Raw genomic sequence first — 20,702 nt, forward strand, 5'->3', positions numbered from 1 at the left:
GGATCCCTGGAGCTTGCTGGCAGCCAGTCAAGCTGAACTGATGAGACCCATGTTCAGCTAGAGATTCTGTCTCCAACACAGTGGGACTGGGAGGACTGGGGATAGGAAAAAACATGATAAAAATATACTGCATGAAATTCTTAAAGAATATATAAATGCGTAAAGACAACAACAAAAAGTGGGTGGCTCCTGAGGAATGTCCAAAGGGCGTCTGAGGTTGTCCTTTGACCTTTGAACCCATGCAGACACATATGGACATACACACACACACACACATACACACACACACACACACACACACACACACACACACTCCATAGATTGTCTTTGATGGGTAAGTGACATTTGACCTCATTTCTGATCAGAGACCAGCAAGACCTACATAATCCAGGTGGCTAATTCCATTAATTCCATGTTCTGTAAAGGGATCCAGGCTGTCCTACCTCAGGGTCCTCCCCACCCACTTTCCTTGTCCATCTCACAGCAGCTCCCTCCAGCTCAGCTTGGCTCCACCAGCTGAGTTCAGTGTCCATATATCCTCATCACCACTCCACCACTCTGCTCTCAGAGCGGTACCAGCACACCGCCCTGTGAAAACATGCAGCCACACACCCCAAGTCCCCACCGTGAAGGCTGGCTAATGCCACCAGTGCTGCCAGAACACTCACAATGTTGCCGGCTTGGAGCATGGCATCGAAGGCCTCGGTCATGGGGTAGTGCTCCATGGCCATGAAGATGGTGTTCACCACAATGCACAGGGTGATGGTGAGCTCTGCAAAGGGATCGGTCACCAGCTCGAAGAGGACCATCTTGAACTTCATCCACTTGGGGCAGCACTCCCAGATAAGATACTTCTGAGCCAAGCTGATCAAGCAGGGTGGGCACCTCAGCTTGGACTCTTCAAGTTCTGCATATGGTGGAGTCAATGACAGCTGTCATTCACATGTCACCTTGGACCCCCATCCCGTGGTCATATTCTAGACCCTTCCATATCAATACTGGTCATCTTCAAAGTCTCACACCAGCCCTCATCTCCATGCCTCCCATTTCCTACTTGTGGAGCAACAGGACTTTGGTCCTGTCACCCCATTCCATCCACTCACCCAGTCCTTAGACTGTTGCTATGTCTCCATCTCTCTCTTTCTCTCTCTCTGTACACATATGTGCATGTTGATGTGCATGCGTGTTCATGTATTTAAGTGCAGAAACCAGAGGACAACTTTGTTTATCCTTCCTCAGGCACTGACCCCTCTGCCTCCTCTTCTGCTTTTTTTCTTTTTCAGACAGGGTCTCTCAACATAGCCCTGGCTTGCCAGGAGCTCACTCTGTAGCCAGGCTGGCCTCAAACTCACAGAGATCCTCCTGGCTCTGCCTCTGGAGTGCTGGGATTAAAGGTGTGTGCCACCATGCCTGGTGAGACTGTCTTCTGCTGGCCTGGAACTCACTAAGTGGGTGAGGCTGACCTGCCTGCAAGCCCCCAGGGTCCCTGACTTGCCAGCACAGGGACAAGTGTCTGCCTGGCTTTTCACTATGTGCTTCTGAGGATCAAACTCAGGTTCTCAAACTTGCAAGGCAAACACTGACTGAGCTCTCTGCAGCTTGACCTCACTCATGAACTGCTCCTGCCCATATCATGCCCTCACTTCTCAATTCACCCCATCTGGATTTCACACCCATCCCTCTGCAGACTCCTTTGGGGACGTGCTCAATTCCTCTGCCTGCTTCCTCCTTCACTTATCTGGCAAAGCACCCTATGAATAAACCAAACTTGCACCCAGTCAGCTGAACGTGGTTGGACAAAATACACACCAGCCCTCATCTCCATGCCTCCCATTTCCTACTTGTGGAGCAACAGGACTTTGGTTGCTTAACTAAGCCATCCTTGAGCCTCTGCCAATGCTGCCCAGGAGCTCTGCAGAGGTAACCAGTCCCATTGAGTCAGATACCTCATTCAGCATGCAGTGAAACCCAATATGACATTTATCTTATTAAAAAAAGAAATTATGAAAAATGATAAAAAATTCAAAACACTGTATCTAAACCAGATCCAAATCCAATTCTCCAGCCTTCCAGAGTATTCACTCCTCCCTCTTCTACAGTCTCTAATACCTCATTCTATACTCATGAGATTCCTTTATCTCCCACAGAATTCAGAATCATTCATGAACAGCTTCCTCTTCCTCCTACCACCAAGTCTCCAGTAGATTTGCATCCTCTCCATCTCCTGCCTCCCTGGCTACAGGAGGAGCTGCACCCTTTCCATCTCCTGTCTCCATGTCTGCAGGAGGAGCTGCACCCTCTCCACATCCTGTCTCCATGTCTGCAGGAGGAGCTGCACCCTCCACTCCTGTCTCATGTCTGCAGGAGGAGCTGCACCCTCTCCACATCCTGTCTCCATGTCTGCAGGAGGAGCTGCACCCTCTCCACATCCTGTCTCCATGTCTACAGGAGGAGCTGCACCCTCTCCATCTCCTGTCTCCATGTCTACAGGAGGAGCTGCACCCTCTCCACACCTCCCCCTCCCCCCCACTCCTGTCTCCATCTGTCTCCATGTCTGCAGGAGGAGCTGCACCCTCTCCACATCCTGTCTCCATGTCTACAGGAGGAGCTGCACCCTCTCCATCTCCTGTCTCCATGTCTGCAGGAGGAGCTGCACCCTCTCCACATCCTGTCTCCATGTCTACAGGAGGAGCTGCACCTCTCCCATCCTGTCTCCATGTCTACGGAGGAGCTGCACTCTCCATGTCTACAGGAGGAGCTGCACCCTCTCCACATCCTGTCTCCATGTCTGCAGGAGCAGGAGGAGCTGCCCCTCTGACTTACATAGAAGCCCTTCCCTTACAGAAGCCTTTCCCTTCTCACCTGCTCAGCCCCCTTCTCCACCCCGGGTTGCTCCCATGTGTCAACATGTCAGTATGCTTCAATTGTATCTCAGCTTTAGAAGAGGTCTCTCTTGGACTGTGTGTTCTCTCTCTCTCTTTCTCATCTTCTGCCTCTTCAACAGCAAACTTCCTTGGAAGTTTTCTAAATGTAGTCACTGTTTCTCCTCCTCTTTTCTCTGAAGACCCTGGTGTCTGGCTCTTACCCCTCCCAAATTCAAGCAGAATGCTGCCCTGTCTCTTGCAGCACTGACAGCATTCATGAGCCAGGCTAGACCAACCCCCACATTTTCTCTCCTCCCCATGGCTGTAGTTTCTCAGTTTTTGTCTCTTGCTTCCTCTCCTGGCTTGAGGTGTTGGCAAGCACGAACATTCTTGACTCCATTTCTTCACTGTCTCCCTAGGTAATTGTATCGAACCCCACGGCCCTACAAAACCACTTCCATGCAGATCACTCCTAAATTATATGTCCAGCTTCTGGTCTCTCCCTGAGCCCCAGGCTCATCCCTCCTGCAGCCTCCATTACAGATCTGCTTGGCTGTGTAATTGGGGGCATCTCTATGGAGGGCAATTTCATAGCTTTAGGCTTGTCTATAAATTCTACTGCATGCCATACATCCTGGAGATGGACACACCAGCTGACGTGGGCATTCCCCCTCGCCACGTTTTCTTACACCCACACATTCCATACACAGCCTCTTGCACTGTAAGGTTTTAAAAAAACCTATCCATGTTTTCTTCTTTCTTTCTAGCCTCATTATTTTTCATGTCAACCTTTGGTGCATTTGCAGTTTATTTTGGGTAAGAAGCAATGTATTGATATAGTTCTCTTCTTTGGTGGTTTATATTAACAGTATTATTGGATAATCTGGTTTTCCTAAGACGTTGAAATGATGTTTTCATCATGGTACTTCCGTACATTCCCACATACACATGTCCGTTCCTCTTCCACATACCAGGCTATTTATTTCCACTACCACGCTGTGCTAATTACCTGCTGTGAGTTTTTTAAACTACAGATGTCAAAACTGGCAAAGCGTAGTTTTGTACAGAAGCTGATGTGTTCTGGGAGCAAAATCAATCATCCCTATTTGGAACGAAAGTGGACTTTCTTGGACCTGTTTTGGCACCGAAAGGTAGTCTGAGAACTAGTGTTGAATGAGGACATTTACAGATAACATTCTGCAGGAAGCATCCTGTCTGTGAGGCACAATGTGCAGGGGTTCAGCTGTGTGTGTGTGTGTGTGTGTGTGTGTGTGTGTGTGTGTGTGTGTGCGTGCGCGCGTGCGCGCCATGAACCAAGTGTGTATGAGAGTATGCTCATAGAGGCCAGAGGTCAATGTCAGTGTCTTCCTCACTCACTTTTTTTTTTTTTTTAAGACAGAGTCTCCCTATGAACCTGGGTCTCACCTCTTTGGCTAGATGGACTGGCTAGAAAGATCTGCCTCTCTCCACTCCCAGTGCTGAGGTCAAAGGCACACACTGCTGTAATCAGCATTTACAGGAGGCTGGGTATCTGAACTCAGTTCTCAGGCTTGCACAGTGGACTTGCACTTTATCAGCAGAACCACCTCTGTTCTGTAACTACCATGGCCGATCTTGATTGACAAAGAACACAGAGACAAGAGTAATCACACCTTGGCTGGCCTTGAGCGTGGCCATGACCCTTACTGGTGGTCTTTGGAAGACCTCTCTTCCTTTTAGGAGGAGTGTCCTTCCTTGAGATAACAGCCAAGGTCTCCACAGCACCCTCTCCTACCACTTCCAGAATCGACTTGAATGTCCCTCTGTACCCTTTCAGTCTTTCCCATTCTCCAAGATCCTTCCTGGTCAATATGCTAAAACAAAAAAAAAAAAAAAAAAAAAAAAAAAAAAAACCTCAAAAGCCAGAAAGTTTAACCCCTACTCTCCTGTATCATTTTCCTCCCTGCTCACTTATTCTTCATGTGTGGGCTCTGTTCACTGTTCAGCCATGATGATCCTGGTGTGTGTGGTGTGTGTGTGTGTGTGTGTGTGTGTGTGTGTGTATACACTCATGCCTGTGAAGGTGCACTAGCAGTGTGGGTCCACAGTGTGGGTCCACTCTGACTCTTCAGGTGCCATCCAGCCTGGTTTCTGTGTTTGCGTGTTGTGTGGTATATGATGCATGCAGGTGAGTGTGCCCGTGCACTCAGATGCCGAGGGCAAAGCAAAACATTGGGTGTTCTCCTTGACCAACTGTCCAGTGGGCTCTTCGGATCCCCCATCCCTGGCACATGCAGCCAGCACGAATTTTCAGCATGGGTGCTAGAGATTCGAACTCAGGTCCTCATGCTTGTAAGGCAGGTAATTTACCCACTGAGCTATCCCTGTCTGCTTTATGGTCCTGTGCAGATTACCAAAAACTTCCATGTGAGTAAAGCCTCAGTACATGTCACCTGACATCCCCATAACTTTGCCTCTGCTGACCTTTCTTTTCTCCGGGAGGGAATCTGGACCCCTGTCTCTTCTTTTCCACTTGTGGGTCCTGTCTTTTCTTTTCTTTTTTTTTTTTTTTTTAAATCTTCCTTCTGCTTTTTCTAGTGCTTCCATCTCTTCTGCTCAACCTTGACATGTTGTGTTTTCCTAAAGCCCGGCCCCAGTTCTCCTTGTTATCACCTCTTCCTCTTGCATCTTTTCAAAATCACTTTCCGGCTTCAGATTGCTGCGGGCCGCAGGAATATCATAAGAACTCAGCTGGTTATGGCAAAGTCACTACCTGGAGGAATCAAGGAATTCCTCCAGAGGAAGCCAAATCCCAAGGAGTTTTTGGTGTTACTTGGGTTGTTATATATCAGCTGTCTTCTGTTATGAAAATCATGTGTGCCTTCATAGCTTTCCCAATTGACTTTTCCCTAAGAAGGGCTAACAATGTGGACTGATCACTCTCTAGACATACACATTCCAGGTATTTGGAGAAGTTCGTTAGGAAAGGCTTTCTCTGGAATCAGATATCTCCCTTGGCTACTGTCAAGGACTAGCAGCAGTAATAACAGTCCACATGCAAGTCTCCTGATTTAAGATAAATTCCACAAGGAGACACCACCTAGGTCAGGTGGACGTTAGTAATAGCTTTACACAATTCAGCTCGACCCTCCTTTTGTTATAGCCTTACCAACTTTATAGACTGCTAACTCCTTACCTAACCACTTCTAGGAATATTTAGATAACCCTCTGCGCTGACAGCTATGCTCAGCCAGAACCCCAGTTCAAGCCTCCCTGTAATTATCATTAGCAGCATCTGGCCAGGTCCATCCCCAGATGGAGGAAAGTACTTTATCAGAGATACCTCTGTACTCTCTAAGAACAGACTTAAGCATCCAGGCCACCTTTTTGAGAAGGCCTGGCGGATGTGCCAATTAAGCCTTACTTCCTCCTTTCCCAAACCTTACCTCCAGTTCCAGATCTCCCTTTAACTATCACCAGAGGCATCTAGCTGTGCACAGGTTGCCTATCGACTGAACACACTTTCCCCCACCCTGCAGAAAAACGGCAGATACCTTGGACAGATAGGAACCACAGGAAAAAAGAAGACAGTTTTATTTTCTCTCATTGACCTAGCAACTTATAGATTCTTAACACTTTCTACCAATCACATTTAAGATTATAGTTGAGCACATAAGAGCCCTCTTCTTAGATATTACCTGAATTTAGCCTTTAGTTAATTCATTTCCCCATTGGTCACTTTCCTTTGGGGTTGCATATGATAATTAACGGTTATTGCCTCCCTATGTGATTCTTATCACCCCTCCATTTGACCCTGGAAGCCTGGTTTTGCACTGTGAAGGGAATACTGCTTGTAAGTGTATATATACCAGGACTCCCAGGGCACGAGAGGAGAGAGAAGAGAAAAGAGAATGGAAGAACTAGACGGGTAAGAACCTGAGAGGAATGAACTGAGATGGGGAAGAACTAGATTGAAGGGCTAGAAGAGAGGACAAGAAGAACGAGATGGAAGATGAGGAAGAGCGAGATGGTGAAGAACAAGATGAGGAAGAGCCAGATGAGAGAGAAGGAGACGGGAGAGGAGCTGCTAGGGGAAAGAACTAGATAGATGAGAACCTAGAAGAGACAGAACGAGATGAAGGAATTAAGATAGAACCTAGAGGGGACAGTAGACAAATATAGAGAAATCAGGCAAGGAAGGAGCTAGGCATGAGAGCAGAATAGAAGCTGTGTAGAGAGAGAACTATCACAGAATAGTAATAAAGTATATGAACTAAGGAGTTTCATGTACATAGATTCATTTCTTTTCATCAAAGATTAATTATCAGCTGGTTGTAGATTCTTCCTGGACCCTGGGAGGGGACTATCGAGGGGCTGGACCCCCATAATCCCCGAAATCAGATTGCTATGGAATATCTATCTCTGGGTTCCTCCTCATCTGAATTCTAGAACCATTTATCATTAAGCCAATTTCCTATCAGACACTGCTACCTGGATGTTCCCAGGGCACACCACACTCAACATGTCCCAGACTCTTGCTCATCTTCTCATGGCTTTCCTCTGAGGCCCTGTGGTCCTCCCCCACAGTGCTCCGCTTGGCCATTGCTCCAGTGCTCCTTCAGTTGCTTGTCCCAGAACCGTGAGCACCGTGAACTCCTGAAGCTCATGCTCCTCAGAGACCTGTGTGGTCCTTCCATCTTCCATCAGCCCTGCTGCCCCTCCCCCAGAGTCTAAGCACTTCCAACTCTTGTCTGATTTCCTCTGCTTTCCCTGCCAACACCCTCCCACTTCAATCCCCTTCTCTGCAAGTTTCAGAATAACCTTTATGAGGCCTAAATGTCACTCTCCTGCCTCCAGCCCTTGAATGGCATCTCATTGCTCTTGGGTGAAACCCAACGTCCTTCAGAGTCCAGGGCCTTTGGTGGATCTGGCACCAGCCTACTTCCCTAGCCACATTTTGAGGCCCCCATTGCCTTGATGTCTATGACCTAGATAGCTCAGGCTTTTAAATGTCTGTTTCAGGACCTGTCTGCCTAGGGTGCTTCCCTGACCCCTGGCGAAACCCCCTCCACTTCTCTTAGCATCCTGCATTTCTCCACCAAGACACCCAGCACCCCACTGGTGACTTGTTTCATGTCCTTCTCTCCTGCTATGAAGGATAATAACTTGACACACAGCTGTGAGTCGCGCCTGGCCTTCCGGTTTGGATGACCGTCAAGTCTCGGCCTGTGTGCCAAGCATGGATGGCTCACAGGGCTTGAGTTAAGTGAGTGGCCATGCTCTTGAGCCAAACCTTCCGCACAACCACCCTGAAGGAAGTGGTCCTGTAGATCCCATCATGATGCTGACAGCGTGAGGAACCCTCCCGTGAACCCCTTAATGGATGTAACACCCTACTGGAGAAGATAATGTACTCCATGCTTAGACTCTCCGGCCTAGCCTGGCATCATGTTTATCCAGCTTTAATACGGTGTCTCCTGACTTTCCTACCGCTTTCGTTGTTCTCTCTCCCTGCCCTGAGATCTCTGACTCTTCTTCATTTTACCTTTTCATCTGTTCAGTTCATTGCATTAGAGTCAGCACCATGCTCCACATGTCTCCTTTGAGCAGCGAACTCAGTCACCATTGATTTAGCAACTGTTTGCTAATGCCTACCACGTGCCACACACTGCTCATCTCGGCACCAGAGATCCAGCTGTGAGCAAAGGAGGCACATCTCTTGCCCTCGTGGGGTTTAAATCTGGTGAATAACAGTAGGTGATATCTGGTGTGGTTACTAGGCATTTGACCCAAGTCACTGAAACCTCACAAAACAGGGCAGGGGAAATATACTTGCAAAATTCTGCCCCTGTGAAAAACTGAGGCACAGAAAGTCAAGAGAAGCCCAGGGTCATACAGTTTGCTGGGAATGCAGAGCCCAGATGCAAACCCAGGCACATGGGCTCCGGATCTGTGTTCCCAACCCCGCCGCTGCCGCTCCACGCTAAGATCGTCTCTGGTCTAAAGTGGGTATGTTTGGAGTCACATTTTTCTCACTCCCACCTTTCTTTCTTGTTTCTTTTTATTTCTCCTTGTTTTGGTTTTTCAGGACAGGGTTTCTCTGTGTAACTGCCCTGGCTGTCCTGTAACTTGCTCTGTAGACCAGGCTGGCCTTGAACTCACAGAGATGCACCTGCCTTTGCCTCCTGAGTGCTGGGATTAAAGGCGTGCGCCACCACCTCACGGCCCATCTTTCTTTTTGAGTCAGCCCTGGCTGGTCTAGAACTCACTCCTCTTACGTCATTCTCCCTAGTTTTGGAATTTGGGGAACACAAGACTATGGCCAGCCTCTACCTTATCCCTGAAAATTTTATTAGGTGTTTATGTCTGAGGAATTTTCTCTCACAGTTTTCACATGCTGATTCCCCCAGCATTCAGACTGCTGATCTTCCCAGGAAGACTTCCCTTCACTACCCTCTGTCTAAAACTGCCCTGTTAGAACCCCACCCCCACCCCGCTCTCGGGTGCCTTCCTTCTTTTTCCTCCCATCCCTCATCACCATTTGCTATCTACTTATGTTGATCATCTCTGTCTCCAGGGTGCACAGTCTATGAAAGCAGGTGGATATCTTGCTCTCATGGAATCTCAGGCTCCTGGAACAATGCCAGATGTCTAACAGATGTTTGAATAAATAAACCTTTTTCAGAAGTTCCAGGAAATAATTGAAAATTCAAGCTATTTGAATTGTACAGAGCACCCTCTGAGGCCGTCTGTGCCTTCTTTACTGGGGATTGGGTATGTACATAGATGAATTTGTCAAAGATAAGATTCTTCTCACCCCACAGTGGAGTAACAATTAGGCTAGAATAGCCTCTCTACTCAGAGAAGAGGTCACAAGCATGTTCTCTGGGGACTTGTGTGTACAGAGCGTCACCTCCTTCTTCTCCCACCCTCGGCTGGATCACAGACACATCCCTCAGGAGACTGAGTCGCTTCCCACTTGATTGGCAGAGCCCAGAACAGAAAAGGATTTGGTGAAATGGATTGACTAGTTTACTTCAGTTGTCTCCCATGTTTGGTAACGAGAGCTTGAGACAGAAACGAAGTCACAATAATGAGAGCTATAGCTGTGGAGAACATGAAGAGTAACTTTGCCATGCTGGGAAATGAAAGGCTGTCGAGTTCCTTGGACACCTGGGAGGTGGCTGACATTGATGTTTCCAAGCTCTCTTCTGAAAATCCAGTTTGTGAGTACATATGAAGCAGATGCTAATTTGAATAAGAAGTGAACTAGGGCATTTCTTCATTGGAGTCTCTTGGGAACTTTGTGCACATAAAAGTCACATCAGTAAAGGAGGTTGGGGGCCTAAGGCATAAGAATGGAGAGTCACTGTACCTAGGGTAGACATTAGAAAACAATAGTTGCTTCTCACTGTATCTAGGGTAACATTAGAATGTATTAGTTGTTTGTTAGAGGTACTAGGACCTTGAAGAAATAACAGTAGAGAACAGTGATTGTTTTCTATGATTGATAGACTTGTTTTTCTGAGGAAGTTTTCCATCCATTGCATGACTTCAGTCTCAAGACTATCCCGGGCTCACTTGGAGCATCTTGCATTATTGGGTACTGCAAACAGTACACAAGAAGGACTGGAGTTGTGGACTAAGGTGTGATGATTTCCTTCAGAGGAGATATGGAATAGATCAAAGGGGCTTTGGTATGAGGAGGAGCTTGTACCCCAAAATAACTTTGTGTAACAATCAGTAAATAAGCCTTTGCATGGTTGTTCGAGGTTCAGTTCACAGAAACTGATCCCCCCCTCCTGCCAGAGAGCCTAAAATTACATCCTGGAGTGACTCTTCTCTGAACACTGCAACACAAAACACCTACAGAGAGTAACTAGGATCTCAGGCCACCGAGAGAGGTCCTTGGCCCAGCTTAGACTCATCACAACACGGAAGATGGACATGTCAATGAGCACCACTTACCCTCGATGACAGAAGTCATGATGCTGACAACGCTCATCGCCCTCTGTGCTCGGAAAGGCTCATTCAAGTACTCTGCAGACAGAAAATTCTTCTTCTGCCCCGCAGCCTCAAGTGCCTGCTGGGACACAAGCAGGGTCAGGACACTTCAGCTGCAGAGCTAGGTCATCCAGCCTCTTATTGGCTGATCTCCTACAGTTGTGAGCTGCCTGTGAAGCCATGAGCCTCTAAGGTACAGCTCAGAGAAAGAGGGATGGTGTCTGAGCTTAGCTATGAGGACCAGCACACAGAGGCAGGAGCCAGAGGCCAGGCTGGAGGGTATGAACCCAGCCGAAAAGATCCAAGAAGTTCATTAGGAGAAAGAGCTTGCTGACCCCCAGGGGAGGCAAGGAGGCTTGGAAAATTAGGGAACTTGTAAAGACAACTGAGCGTAGGTCCTTGTGATACAGAAGGGCCTAGAGTATTCTTCTCACACTAGCTGAGTATTTTCATCAGAATAAATCAAGATTGAACACTCAAGAATGTGACTGTCCCAGGAACAGATACAGGAAAGTAAGAGGTGCCTCCTAAGAGAGTGACAAAATGCTAAGTGAGGCATTTCCTGGGGTTCAGACAAACAGGATTCAAATGGTAAGGTCAGGGACACTGGGGAAGAGAAACAAGATGGTTCACAGTTGGGGTATGAGGCGGCCAAGCTAACTAGATACAAGGAAGGACAGGGCTCTGGGGAGAACAGTAAAGCTGGTCTCAGCAGGGTCTACATGGCTCTCCTTGATCCTCTCCCTGAGAAGCATACCAAGCCACACCCTTTCCCCTAATAAACTTCCGGCTTTATGGGTAGTCACATTTTTATCCACATTCTTATATCTAATGCATCTAATTACAGCAGAGTGAATCATGGGTAAAGACAACTTCTAAGAAAGCCTCTAGTTACTCCAGGAAGGAAACCACCCCAGACTGTCCCGAGGTGCGGACACAGGAGAGAAATAGACCAGGACTTCATAAGTCCTGATGCTACAGACTGCTGATGCTTGGCTTGGGCAGCTCCTAATCTGCAGGCTGTACTTTCTGCTCCACTGTTCTCCTGCTGAAAACAGACTTTGCGTTCTTTGGCTATGCTTGATACAAATTCTTCTGCTGGGTCACAAGAGCCAAGACTGCAACTGTGATTGGGATCAGAGAGAATTCTGGAGGTTAGATCTCCCCGTGTGCAGCACTAAGACACCCCCAAGAGCCCTGCAGCCTGGCTGTGGGTTGAGCACTCTGGGTTGGTGACTCTGTTTGGCCTAGAGATACACTTTCCACCACCTGTCTTCCTGCTCTGTGTCCCGTGAGGGCAACCTGAGCAAAATATTCACCCTATGACCAAGCTTGGCCAACAGGAAGCGCGGACAGGGACTGTAGGAAATGAGGCGGGGAGCTGGCTGGCTGTACCGGCTCCTTCAGCCGGCAGCAGCATGGTTCTCCACCTGGGGCCACAGGTCCCCCAGCCACAGATCTTGACAAGTTCTGATTTGGGGCCTTTTCCTTACGCTTCCAGCTTGGGCATGTACAGCTCTTCATTGCTCCTTAGTTCCCTGAGCCCAACCTACACCTCTGTGAATATTTAACCAAATTCCTGCCCTTGCCCATTGAAGCAGGCCATCTACTTCTTCCTGGAATCCTCAGTCACATGATATCCAGAGTCATATGATATCTGGAGTCACATGGTATCCTGAGTCATGTGGTATCAGACTGCGCTAGCACAATTCTACTGAACCTACCAGACTCAGGGGAAACAGCCACACAACGGTGCCTTTACAAGTCTCTTTGCCTATGTGCGTCTGGTAGCCGGTGCGGGCCTGTGGAAGCTGCAGACGCACTGTCAGTGATGCTGAAGGAGTTCTCAAATAAATTGCATCTCTCAACTCAACACGGAGTCCAGACTTGTTGCTATGTTTCCTGTGGATGTTCTCTTAAGGAGTGGGTCAGTTCCTGTTCCTAGTCTGTGGCATTGTGATGAGCTATTCATCCTGTGAGTTGAGCCAAGGCCCTTCTATCAAGATCTGTCCTGAGAACCTCTCAGAATTTTGTCAAACCCCAGGTACAGTTTGCTCGGAGCCACAGGCTTACATAGAAAGACTCCATGTTTTCCTTGTCACTATCAAAGGAGCATATGGGGCCATCTCCAAAGCAACGATGATAAGTAGGGACAGAAAGACACATGATGTCAAATGCCAAATCAGCTGCACCCTTGCCTGCAGAGAAGATGGACAATGAACACCTTCACCACAAACAATCCCAGCGGCTTTTCTGGATCTGGCCTGCCCTGTCTGTAAAAGGAGAGTTGAGTGAGAGGTATGGGACAAATATTGTTAAAGACCCTTCTACTGTGCAATATCATTCTCTATGCTGTCAATATGTGTTGCTCTGATTGGTTGATAAATAGAACGCTGATTGGCCAGTAGCCAGGCAGGAAGTATAGGCAGGGCAAGCAGATAAGAAGAATTCTGGGAAGAGGAAGGCTGAGTCAGGAGTCGCCAGCCAGACACAGAGGAAGCAAGATGTGAAGGCAGAACTAAGAAAAGGTACCAAGCCACGTGGCTAGACATAGATAAGAATTATGGGTTAATTTAAGTGTAAGAGCTAGTCAGTAATAAGCCTGAGCTAATGGCCAAGCAGTTATAATTAATATAAGCTTCTGAGTGATTATTTTATAAGCGGGCCACAGGACTGCAGGGAGCCTGGTGGGACCAGAGAAACCTTCCAGCTACACCCTTCCATTGGTGACACTTATTGGCCAAGGGCTTGTACTGGAAGACAGTTGGAGTATGGAGCACGCACGAACTCACCAGGTCTTCAGGAGCTCCAGTGGAGAGCTCACCAGTGGGCACTGTGCGCTGTCCCTCTTCTCTGTGTCCAGGCCCAGGGTTGGGAGATGAAGCCAATGGGCTCCTGGGAAGAGGACCTGTCTGCCCAGCACCCCTGGCCAGCAACAGGGAACCTCGATGGCTTTCATGGTCTCCATGAAAGACTCCGTCATCCATGATCCCATCAGGAAATGAGACATCTTGGCTGGGTGCTCGGAAATGGAACACACTGCTGTGGCTAGCTCTGCGTCTTCCAGAAGAAAGGCCTAGGAAAGACTGGGCATTGCCCCCAGGGGAGCAGGAGAAAAGATAGGGTTGGAGTGATCTCCCTAAACCCAGTGCACACTTCCCTCTACCCACATCCATGTCTCATCACCTTCCCACGGCTACATAAAGACCTGAAGTTATCCTGGGTAGACATGGAGAGGGAAAGAGGAAAAGGATATCCTAGGTAAACGTGGGGAGGGAGCAGAGGAGGGGGTGATGACAGGGTACCCAAGATCAGTGAACAGGTTATTGTTACTAAATATTGCTCGTCAGGCCAGATGTGTGCCAGCCTTCGGCAGCAGGCCCAAACATGGCTCTTCTGGGTTGCCATCTGCGAGGGGAATGTCAGGACCTAAGGAAATGCCTGGACTAGAGCTTGGAGTATGGGTTTTGAATGGATATGCTTTGCTGTCTGAAAATTAAGATGTACAATTCCTGGATTCCATCTTTGTGAGTGTGAGGGTTTGTGAGAATGGAAGAGACAAGAGCTTTGTAGTGTAATGAGTTGGCAGGATCCCCGGAGGCCGGCTTTGAACAGTCAACAATAGGGAGATTGAAGGAAGAGTTGCAGCCCAATTTCTTGGAAGAATAATGCCATTCTTCCAAATCGATAAACATTTCCCATCAAAAGCTCCCACCGAGTGAGAACTGAAAGGCTTACAGATCCAGAGGAAAAGCTTGGGTTCTCAAATTCTCAGACACAGCACCTCTACAGAGCTGCTGGATGGGGTTAGCTAGTTCTGTGGGAGCCTGGTCATAGCAAGTCGTCGGTCCTGTGCTCAGATCATACACGGTGTGTCTGAAACCCAAACAATGGCTCCCTCCTGAACTCTGGTCATAGCGCCCTTAATTTCTTCTTAATTCCCTTTATTTACAAACAACTAAAGTAGGGTATGTCACTGTGGGAATTCTCCTCACTAGTCTAAACTGAGCGCTCTCTCTCCCCCTCTCATATGTGTCTCTGTGTGCTCTTGCCTGTGTGCACATGTCAAAGGACTGCCTCGGGATTATGTCTCAGGTCTCTCACTGCCCTGGAACTCACCAAGGAGGCTAACTGGCTAACAAGCCCCAGCATTCTCCTGCCTCTGCTACCATGCCTGGCCTTTTTTTTTTTTTCAATGTGGGTTCTGGGAATTGAACTCAGGTCCTCATGATTGCAAGACATACCCATTTCCAGTTCACTATCTCCCAAATCCCTTACAGTTTTGTTTCTTGGTGATTTGGAGCCTAATCCCGTTCAGTTACCACCATTGCCAACTCAGTGTTATACACAGAGCACTCTGCCAGAGCATATGCCCCAAGACTGCAGTGCTCACACAGACCATGGGCTCTTCCCACATCACAGGGAAAGAAGAGAATTAAGAAACCCATGTTAAAGATAAGAAGAAAAAGTTGTTTACATTTGGGCACCAAGAAAACTAAGGAGGAAACCAAGTGAAACGTCTCAGACCAGTGCTTGACTCCCAGGGTCTCCTTACCACCACTTACTTTAGAACCGATTTGTTTGTCGAATGATGGGCGGTGATCTCTTTCCTGTGTCTCAGCTCTAACCTCTACACCATTGCTTTTGGTCCAAAAAAAAATCTTTATATGAAAACTCCCAGAGATCTATTTACCAGGAAAACAAACATGGAGAAAGAGAATGGAGGCACTCTTGGACACTCAGGCGCTAACCGATGGGCTGGCTGAATGGGGGAAATTAAAGCCCAATTCAGTGTCATTGCCATTGCCATGGGAGCCACGATTCATCCTCTTCTGTGACTGTCAGAGTAGCCAAATTCCCTTTGAAACAATGAACTGTGCTCTGTGCTCTCCAGCTGCTGCTCCGAAGAGGCAGAGAGAGGTAAGAAGGGCACAGGTGTAACAAGTGCTCCAGCGTGGGCATGGCCCTGAGGCCAGAGTGCATGCAAGTGTGCCTGTGAGTGTAGGTGCCTGTGTAAATCCGGGGAATGTCAAAAGAGGACAGCATCCTTCTGGTGAGCACAGGAAGGGAGGCTAAGAGCTATGAGGGGCAGGAAGTAACCCTCAAAAAGCTGCCATTATCCCCCTCCATGTGACTAGTGTGAGAACTCCTCTTTCATGTGAGCAATTTGGATAGCTAATCCAAGTTGTCAACTTGACCCTCCTGTGAAGAGGGAACCTCAGTTAAAGAATCACCTCCATCAGACTGGCCTGGAGGCATGTCTGTGGGACGTCTTGCTCTTTGCTAATTGATGTGGGGTACTCAAGCCCACAGTGGGTCTGACCATGAGCCACAGAGCAAGCCAACTGGTCCTTTATGGTTTCTGCTTCAGTTCCTGCCTCAGTTTCTGCTCAAACGTCCCTCCATAATGGACTGTGACCTGGAAGGTGTAAGATGAAATGAACCCTTCCTCCCCATCTTGCTTGTGGTCATGGTGTTCATCACGGCAACAGAGAAGAAAGCAGAGGCCTGCAGGAAGGAGCTACACAGGATGTTCCAGGGGGTGGAGAGGTGGGAGGAAGGGACTCGGTGAGGGAAGTCCGAGTGGGAGGTGGAATGTCAATCGTGGTGGGACAGAATTGCTGCAGGGTCTGTCGGAAGGTATGAAAGTCACTTCTAGGCTAGGTTGTGTCCCAGAGATAGGTGCTGGGGACTTCAGTGTCCACAGCAAGTGACAAGAGGTCAGAAAGAGGTGAGTGGGACTTTCAGCACCAGGGACAGAGCTTCAGGTCTCGGAAAGAAGGGGAGCTGACCCTTGTTGGCCACAGATACCTCAAGGACAGCATGCTCCACATGGGCTTCCCCGGCTTCCCTACACACCCAGGCTCGTCCCCACTGCACAGCTCACCTAAGTGTCCCAGCCTGAAACCCGAAATCGCCCTGCCTTGCCTTACCTTTTCCTTATCCCACAATCTTCATCTTGATGCCCTCCACCTAGAAAGGCCTTATTACTGCCCCAGCCCCACTACTAATGCCCTGTCCTAGCCAAGGCCGCCAGTGAGGAGGGGCGTGTGTCAGAGCCCCGAAAACCCTCCTCTCTCCCTGCTCCCAGCCTCTTTCCATTTCACCCGTGGCCCAAATAGCCACAGAGGCGGGTGAGCCCTCAGGACAGCCAGGAGTGTCTTACCATCCTGCGCTGGTTGTAGGGCTCAGATTGGGGTGATCTGTTGTCTTCGGTAGAGCCTTCTGACACCCTTGATTTTATTCTGTGCTTTCTCTCATTGGCGTTTTTGGGGGCTAAAGGCGATCCATTGTGGGAATGGAGTGAGGTCGTGTCAATCCCCAGAGCTGCCAGCACCTGAGGAAAGAGTAGTAGTTGTAGCTCATAGACTCTGGCTGACACAGGCATTTGTGTGTCCCCAAAAACATGACTGTGGAGGTGAGGGATCTGAGACCAAAGAGGCTGAGGGTTAGAATATGCACAGTGGTGGGTTGTGGTATGGCAGAAGCAGGGCCACCTCCCTCCTTCAGCCCCTGCAGTAGGTGCCAAGGCCTTGCCTAGGCCCTTTTGACCAGGTCAGGACATTTGCCCTCAGCCGCTGCGTAAGCTGAACGAACACCTGAAGCTCACAGGCAGCACTGTGGAGAAGTCCTTTGGCTTCCTGCCCCAGAGGCAGATATGGGAGCATCAACATCTGGCCCTCTTGCTTCCAAGTCAGGCTAACTCTGGTGTAGGTCACCACCAGAGCTCCCCAGGGGGACCAGACAACAGCTATGGTCTAGTTGAGATCACTTCATGGGTTAGTTCCACCCACTGCCTGGTTGTGCTTAGTTTATTCTCTTTGTGTCCAAAAGACTCCTGAATAAATCACCTGGAAAAAGCTCTCTCACTCAGATACTTTGTGTGTAGATGCACGTTCATGTAGGAGTGTGTGTGTGTGTGTGTGTGTGTGTGTGTGTACGTGTTTATAGAGGCCAGAGGTCAGCTCAGGTGTCACTCCCCAGGATCTGTTCACTTTTTTTTTGTGACAAGGACTCTCTCTGGCCTGAAGCTTACCAACTAGACAAAGCCCCAAGGATCCACCCAACTCTGCCTCACTGGCACTGGGATTGCAAGAACGCATCTGACTACTCTTTTAAAAAGTGGGTTCAGGTCTCCATACTTGCATGGCAAGCACTTTGCGCAGTCTTCCCTGTGCACGTGCTCTCTCTAAAGGTGACCAGGACGGTCCCTGAAGTAGGATTCGTGCTCGCAGCCGCCTCCACCCACCTCCTGTTCCTTCTGCAGCACTTCCAGGGCTTCCTGGAACTTCTTTTCCTTGGCTTCGATTTCCGCAATGGTTGCCTGGTTTTGCTCCTCATACGCCATGGTGACCACAGCCAGGATCAGATTGACCAGGTAGAATGACCCCAGGAAGATGACAAGCACGAAGAAGACCATGTACATTTTCCCAGAAGCCCGGAGTGTCTGGAGATTCAAGACAAAGAAAGAGGGGTGTGCATGGAACCCAGGGGCCCTTGACTTCCAGAATAAGAGAAGCCATGTAGCTGGCCCGTCGGCCTCCAGTCAAGACTGTGCAGGACATGCAGATTGGTGTCAGCTTGCATGACCAGGCGTGGTGGTGCATGCCTGTAATCCCAGCACGCGGGATGCAGAGGCAGGGGGATCACCACAAGTTCTATGTGAGCGAAGGCTACATAGTGAAATCCTGTCTCAAATAAACAAAGCAAAGATACCTGCTGGTACAGGCGCTCCCAGGAGTCCTGCGTCATGAGGCGGAACAGCGAGAGGAACGCCCATGCAAAGGAATCAAAGCTGGTGTAGTTAAAATCCGGATTGTCAGAAGTTTTCAGGCAGACGTAACCGCTGGGGCAGTGGCTGCGGCAAGAGAAGAGGAGCACCATAGTCCGGCCTTGCCGACTGGGTGCAAGGAAGTTTGGGGCAGTAAGAAAATGACGGGTTTGAAGTTAGATCTGAGCTCAGAGCTCAGCCTTCCTCTTACCAGTTGAAGATCAGTGTGAGACTCAGTTTCCCTCATCCATAGCATAGGGAAGCTAATGCTTTTGTTCAGTTTGCCCATGCAGAGGAGCAGCCTGGGGGAGGCCAGACGACAGGCCTGACCTGATTCTATATGGGGCCAAGCTTTTGTCCGTGTACACCAGGAAAAGGAAAGGTGGTAGCCACAAGTGTGCTGGCGCCATTCCCAGAGTTAACCATCAAGGGGGACTTACATTAGCCAAGTTCAGCGACAGATTACATGTAACAATGAAAACATCACCTGCCACTCCTGAAGTGCCCACTGCACGCCTCTCTCTCCCCTGAGTGCTGCACGGACAATAGATGCAATCATCTCAACAGTCCTTACTTAGAGTGAGGAAGTCAGGCTCAGAGAGAAATCAGCTGCCTGAACCCAGAGAGCACTGGTGAATTCATTAAAGATGGAGGCATGTCCCGGGTATACCAACCACACTCCAGGGGCACCATACCAACACAAAGAAACTCCATTTTTTGTTAGCTTTTTGTTTTGTTTTGTAATTTTTGTCTTATTGGGGTTCCTTTTGATTGTTTTTGTTTTAAAAATATATGTGTGTGTGTGTGCATATATATATATATATATATTATGCACAGAGTTGAGAGGAATATGATCAAAATGTATTGTATGAAAAATTATTTTTAAAAAATAAGCACTTAAAAATGGAGGTATCTAACCAGCGAGGAACCGAGCACTGAGCCTGCTTCTCCTCCTGGTGGGGGAAGGCAGGCCAGGGTAGTGACATCTAATGGACGAGTGTGGGGTGGGGCACTGAGGTCCCCTCCCTCATATCAAGGGGTCAGTGTGGTACTGAGCAATAAGTCTGCCTCAGAACATATGAAATGATTCCCCTCCCAAGTGGGGATAGCCTGGTCAAGGGACCAGGAATCCTGGCATCATCCCCCAAGGACAACCTCCGGGGCTCTCCTTAGTGCAGACTTTCATGTAAACATACAACCTCGGGACCCATAGAACTGCTTAGAACTCTGATGAATTAGTTATAATTAATTCCAATTTTATCTCCACTGTGACTGGAGTTTCGCAAATCCCCCGACTCCCATGTTTACAGGAAGCCCTTGGTTTTCTTTCCTGTAAGTTCCATCATTATCTCTGAGGACGTGTCTGTTTCTGTCTCCCATGGAGTCCACTCTAGCCACTCCACAGATCTGCTGGCTGCTCATCCCAGCAGCTCAGGGCGTCAGCAGTTAACTGTCTGCAACAGCCCCGTGCACATCTTCTTCAGTGCACCAAACACTATACACAAATGAAGATCCCAGCTCTGGGGGCTGGCGACAAGGTGGCAAAGTACCCAAGGACCTGCCTTCAGACCTCTGGCACCAACATAAGAAGTTTACTGTGGCAGTACATTCCTGTAATTCCTGTTGGGGAAGCCAGCCTAGACAGGAAGATGATCCCCGGAGCTTGATGAGCCAGCTAGCCAAACCTCTCTCTCTCTCTCTCTCTCTCTCTCTCTCTCTCTCTCTCTCTCTCTCTCTCTCTCTCTCTCTCTCACACACACACACACACACACACACACACACACACACACGAACACAGAAACACAGCCACATACACAAAATTCCTGCTGATGTTCACCACCTTGGAAAATACCAAAAGGAAAAGCTGGAAGAATCTCTGTGAAAAAAAAAAAAAATGGTAAAAACCACCAGGTGTTTTCTGTTACTCACTCTCCACCTTGAGACCCTAGACCACAAGGCTGCAGTTTTAGCTTGAGCCAGCCCTAGAACTGAGCTTTTGTGACCCCAGCGGACCCCCTTCAGACCTCACTCCATTATTGTCAGCCCCTCCCTTCTACCCAAGCTGCCTGGCTGTGCCTTCCTGA

The 20,702-nt window shown here is 48.7% G+C and overlaps 2 protein-coding genes across 2 annotated transcripts in view; both read right to left on the minus strand.

Moving 5' to 3' along the window:
* Scn10a (sodium voltage-gated channel alpha subunit 10) overlaps positions 1-13,830 on the minus strand; it is a 59,466-nt gene extending 45,636 nt beyond the window's left edge. Inside the window, 4 exon segments of the mRNA XM_037208242.1 lie at positions 669-907; positions 10,812-10,926; positions 12,572-12,749; positions 13,640-13,830. Coding sequence (XP_037064137.1) covers positions 669-907; positions 10,812-10,926; positions 12,572-12,749; positions 13,640-13,830 — 723 coding nt within the window.
* A 4,206-nt stretch (positions 13,831-18,036) lies between these two features.
* LOC119088398 (sodium channel protein type 10 subunit alpha-like) overlaps positions 18,037-20,702 on the minus strand; it is a 38,435-nt gene continuing 35,769 nt past the window's right edge. Inside the window, 2 exon segments of the mRNA XM_037208243.1 lie at positions 18,037-18,294; positions 18,564-18,705. Of these exon segments, the coding sequence (XP_037064138.1) occupies positions 18,037-18,294; positions 18,564-18,705 (400 nt within the window).

This window comes from Peromyscus leucopus, chromosome 7 (genome assembly GCF_004664715.2).
Source record: "Peromyscus leucopus breed LL Stock chromosome 7, UCI_PerLeu_2.1, whole genome shotgun sequence".
NCBI classification, from domain to species: Eukaryota; Metazoa; Chordata; class Mammalia; order Rodentia; family Cricetidae; genus Peromyscus; species Peromyscus leucopus.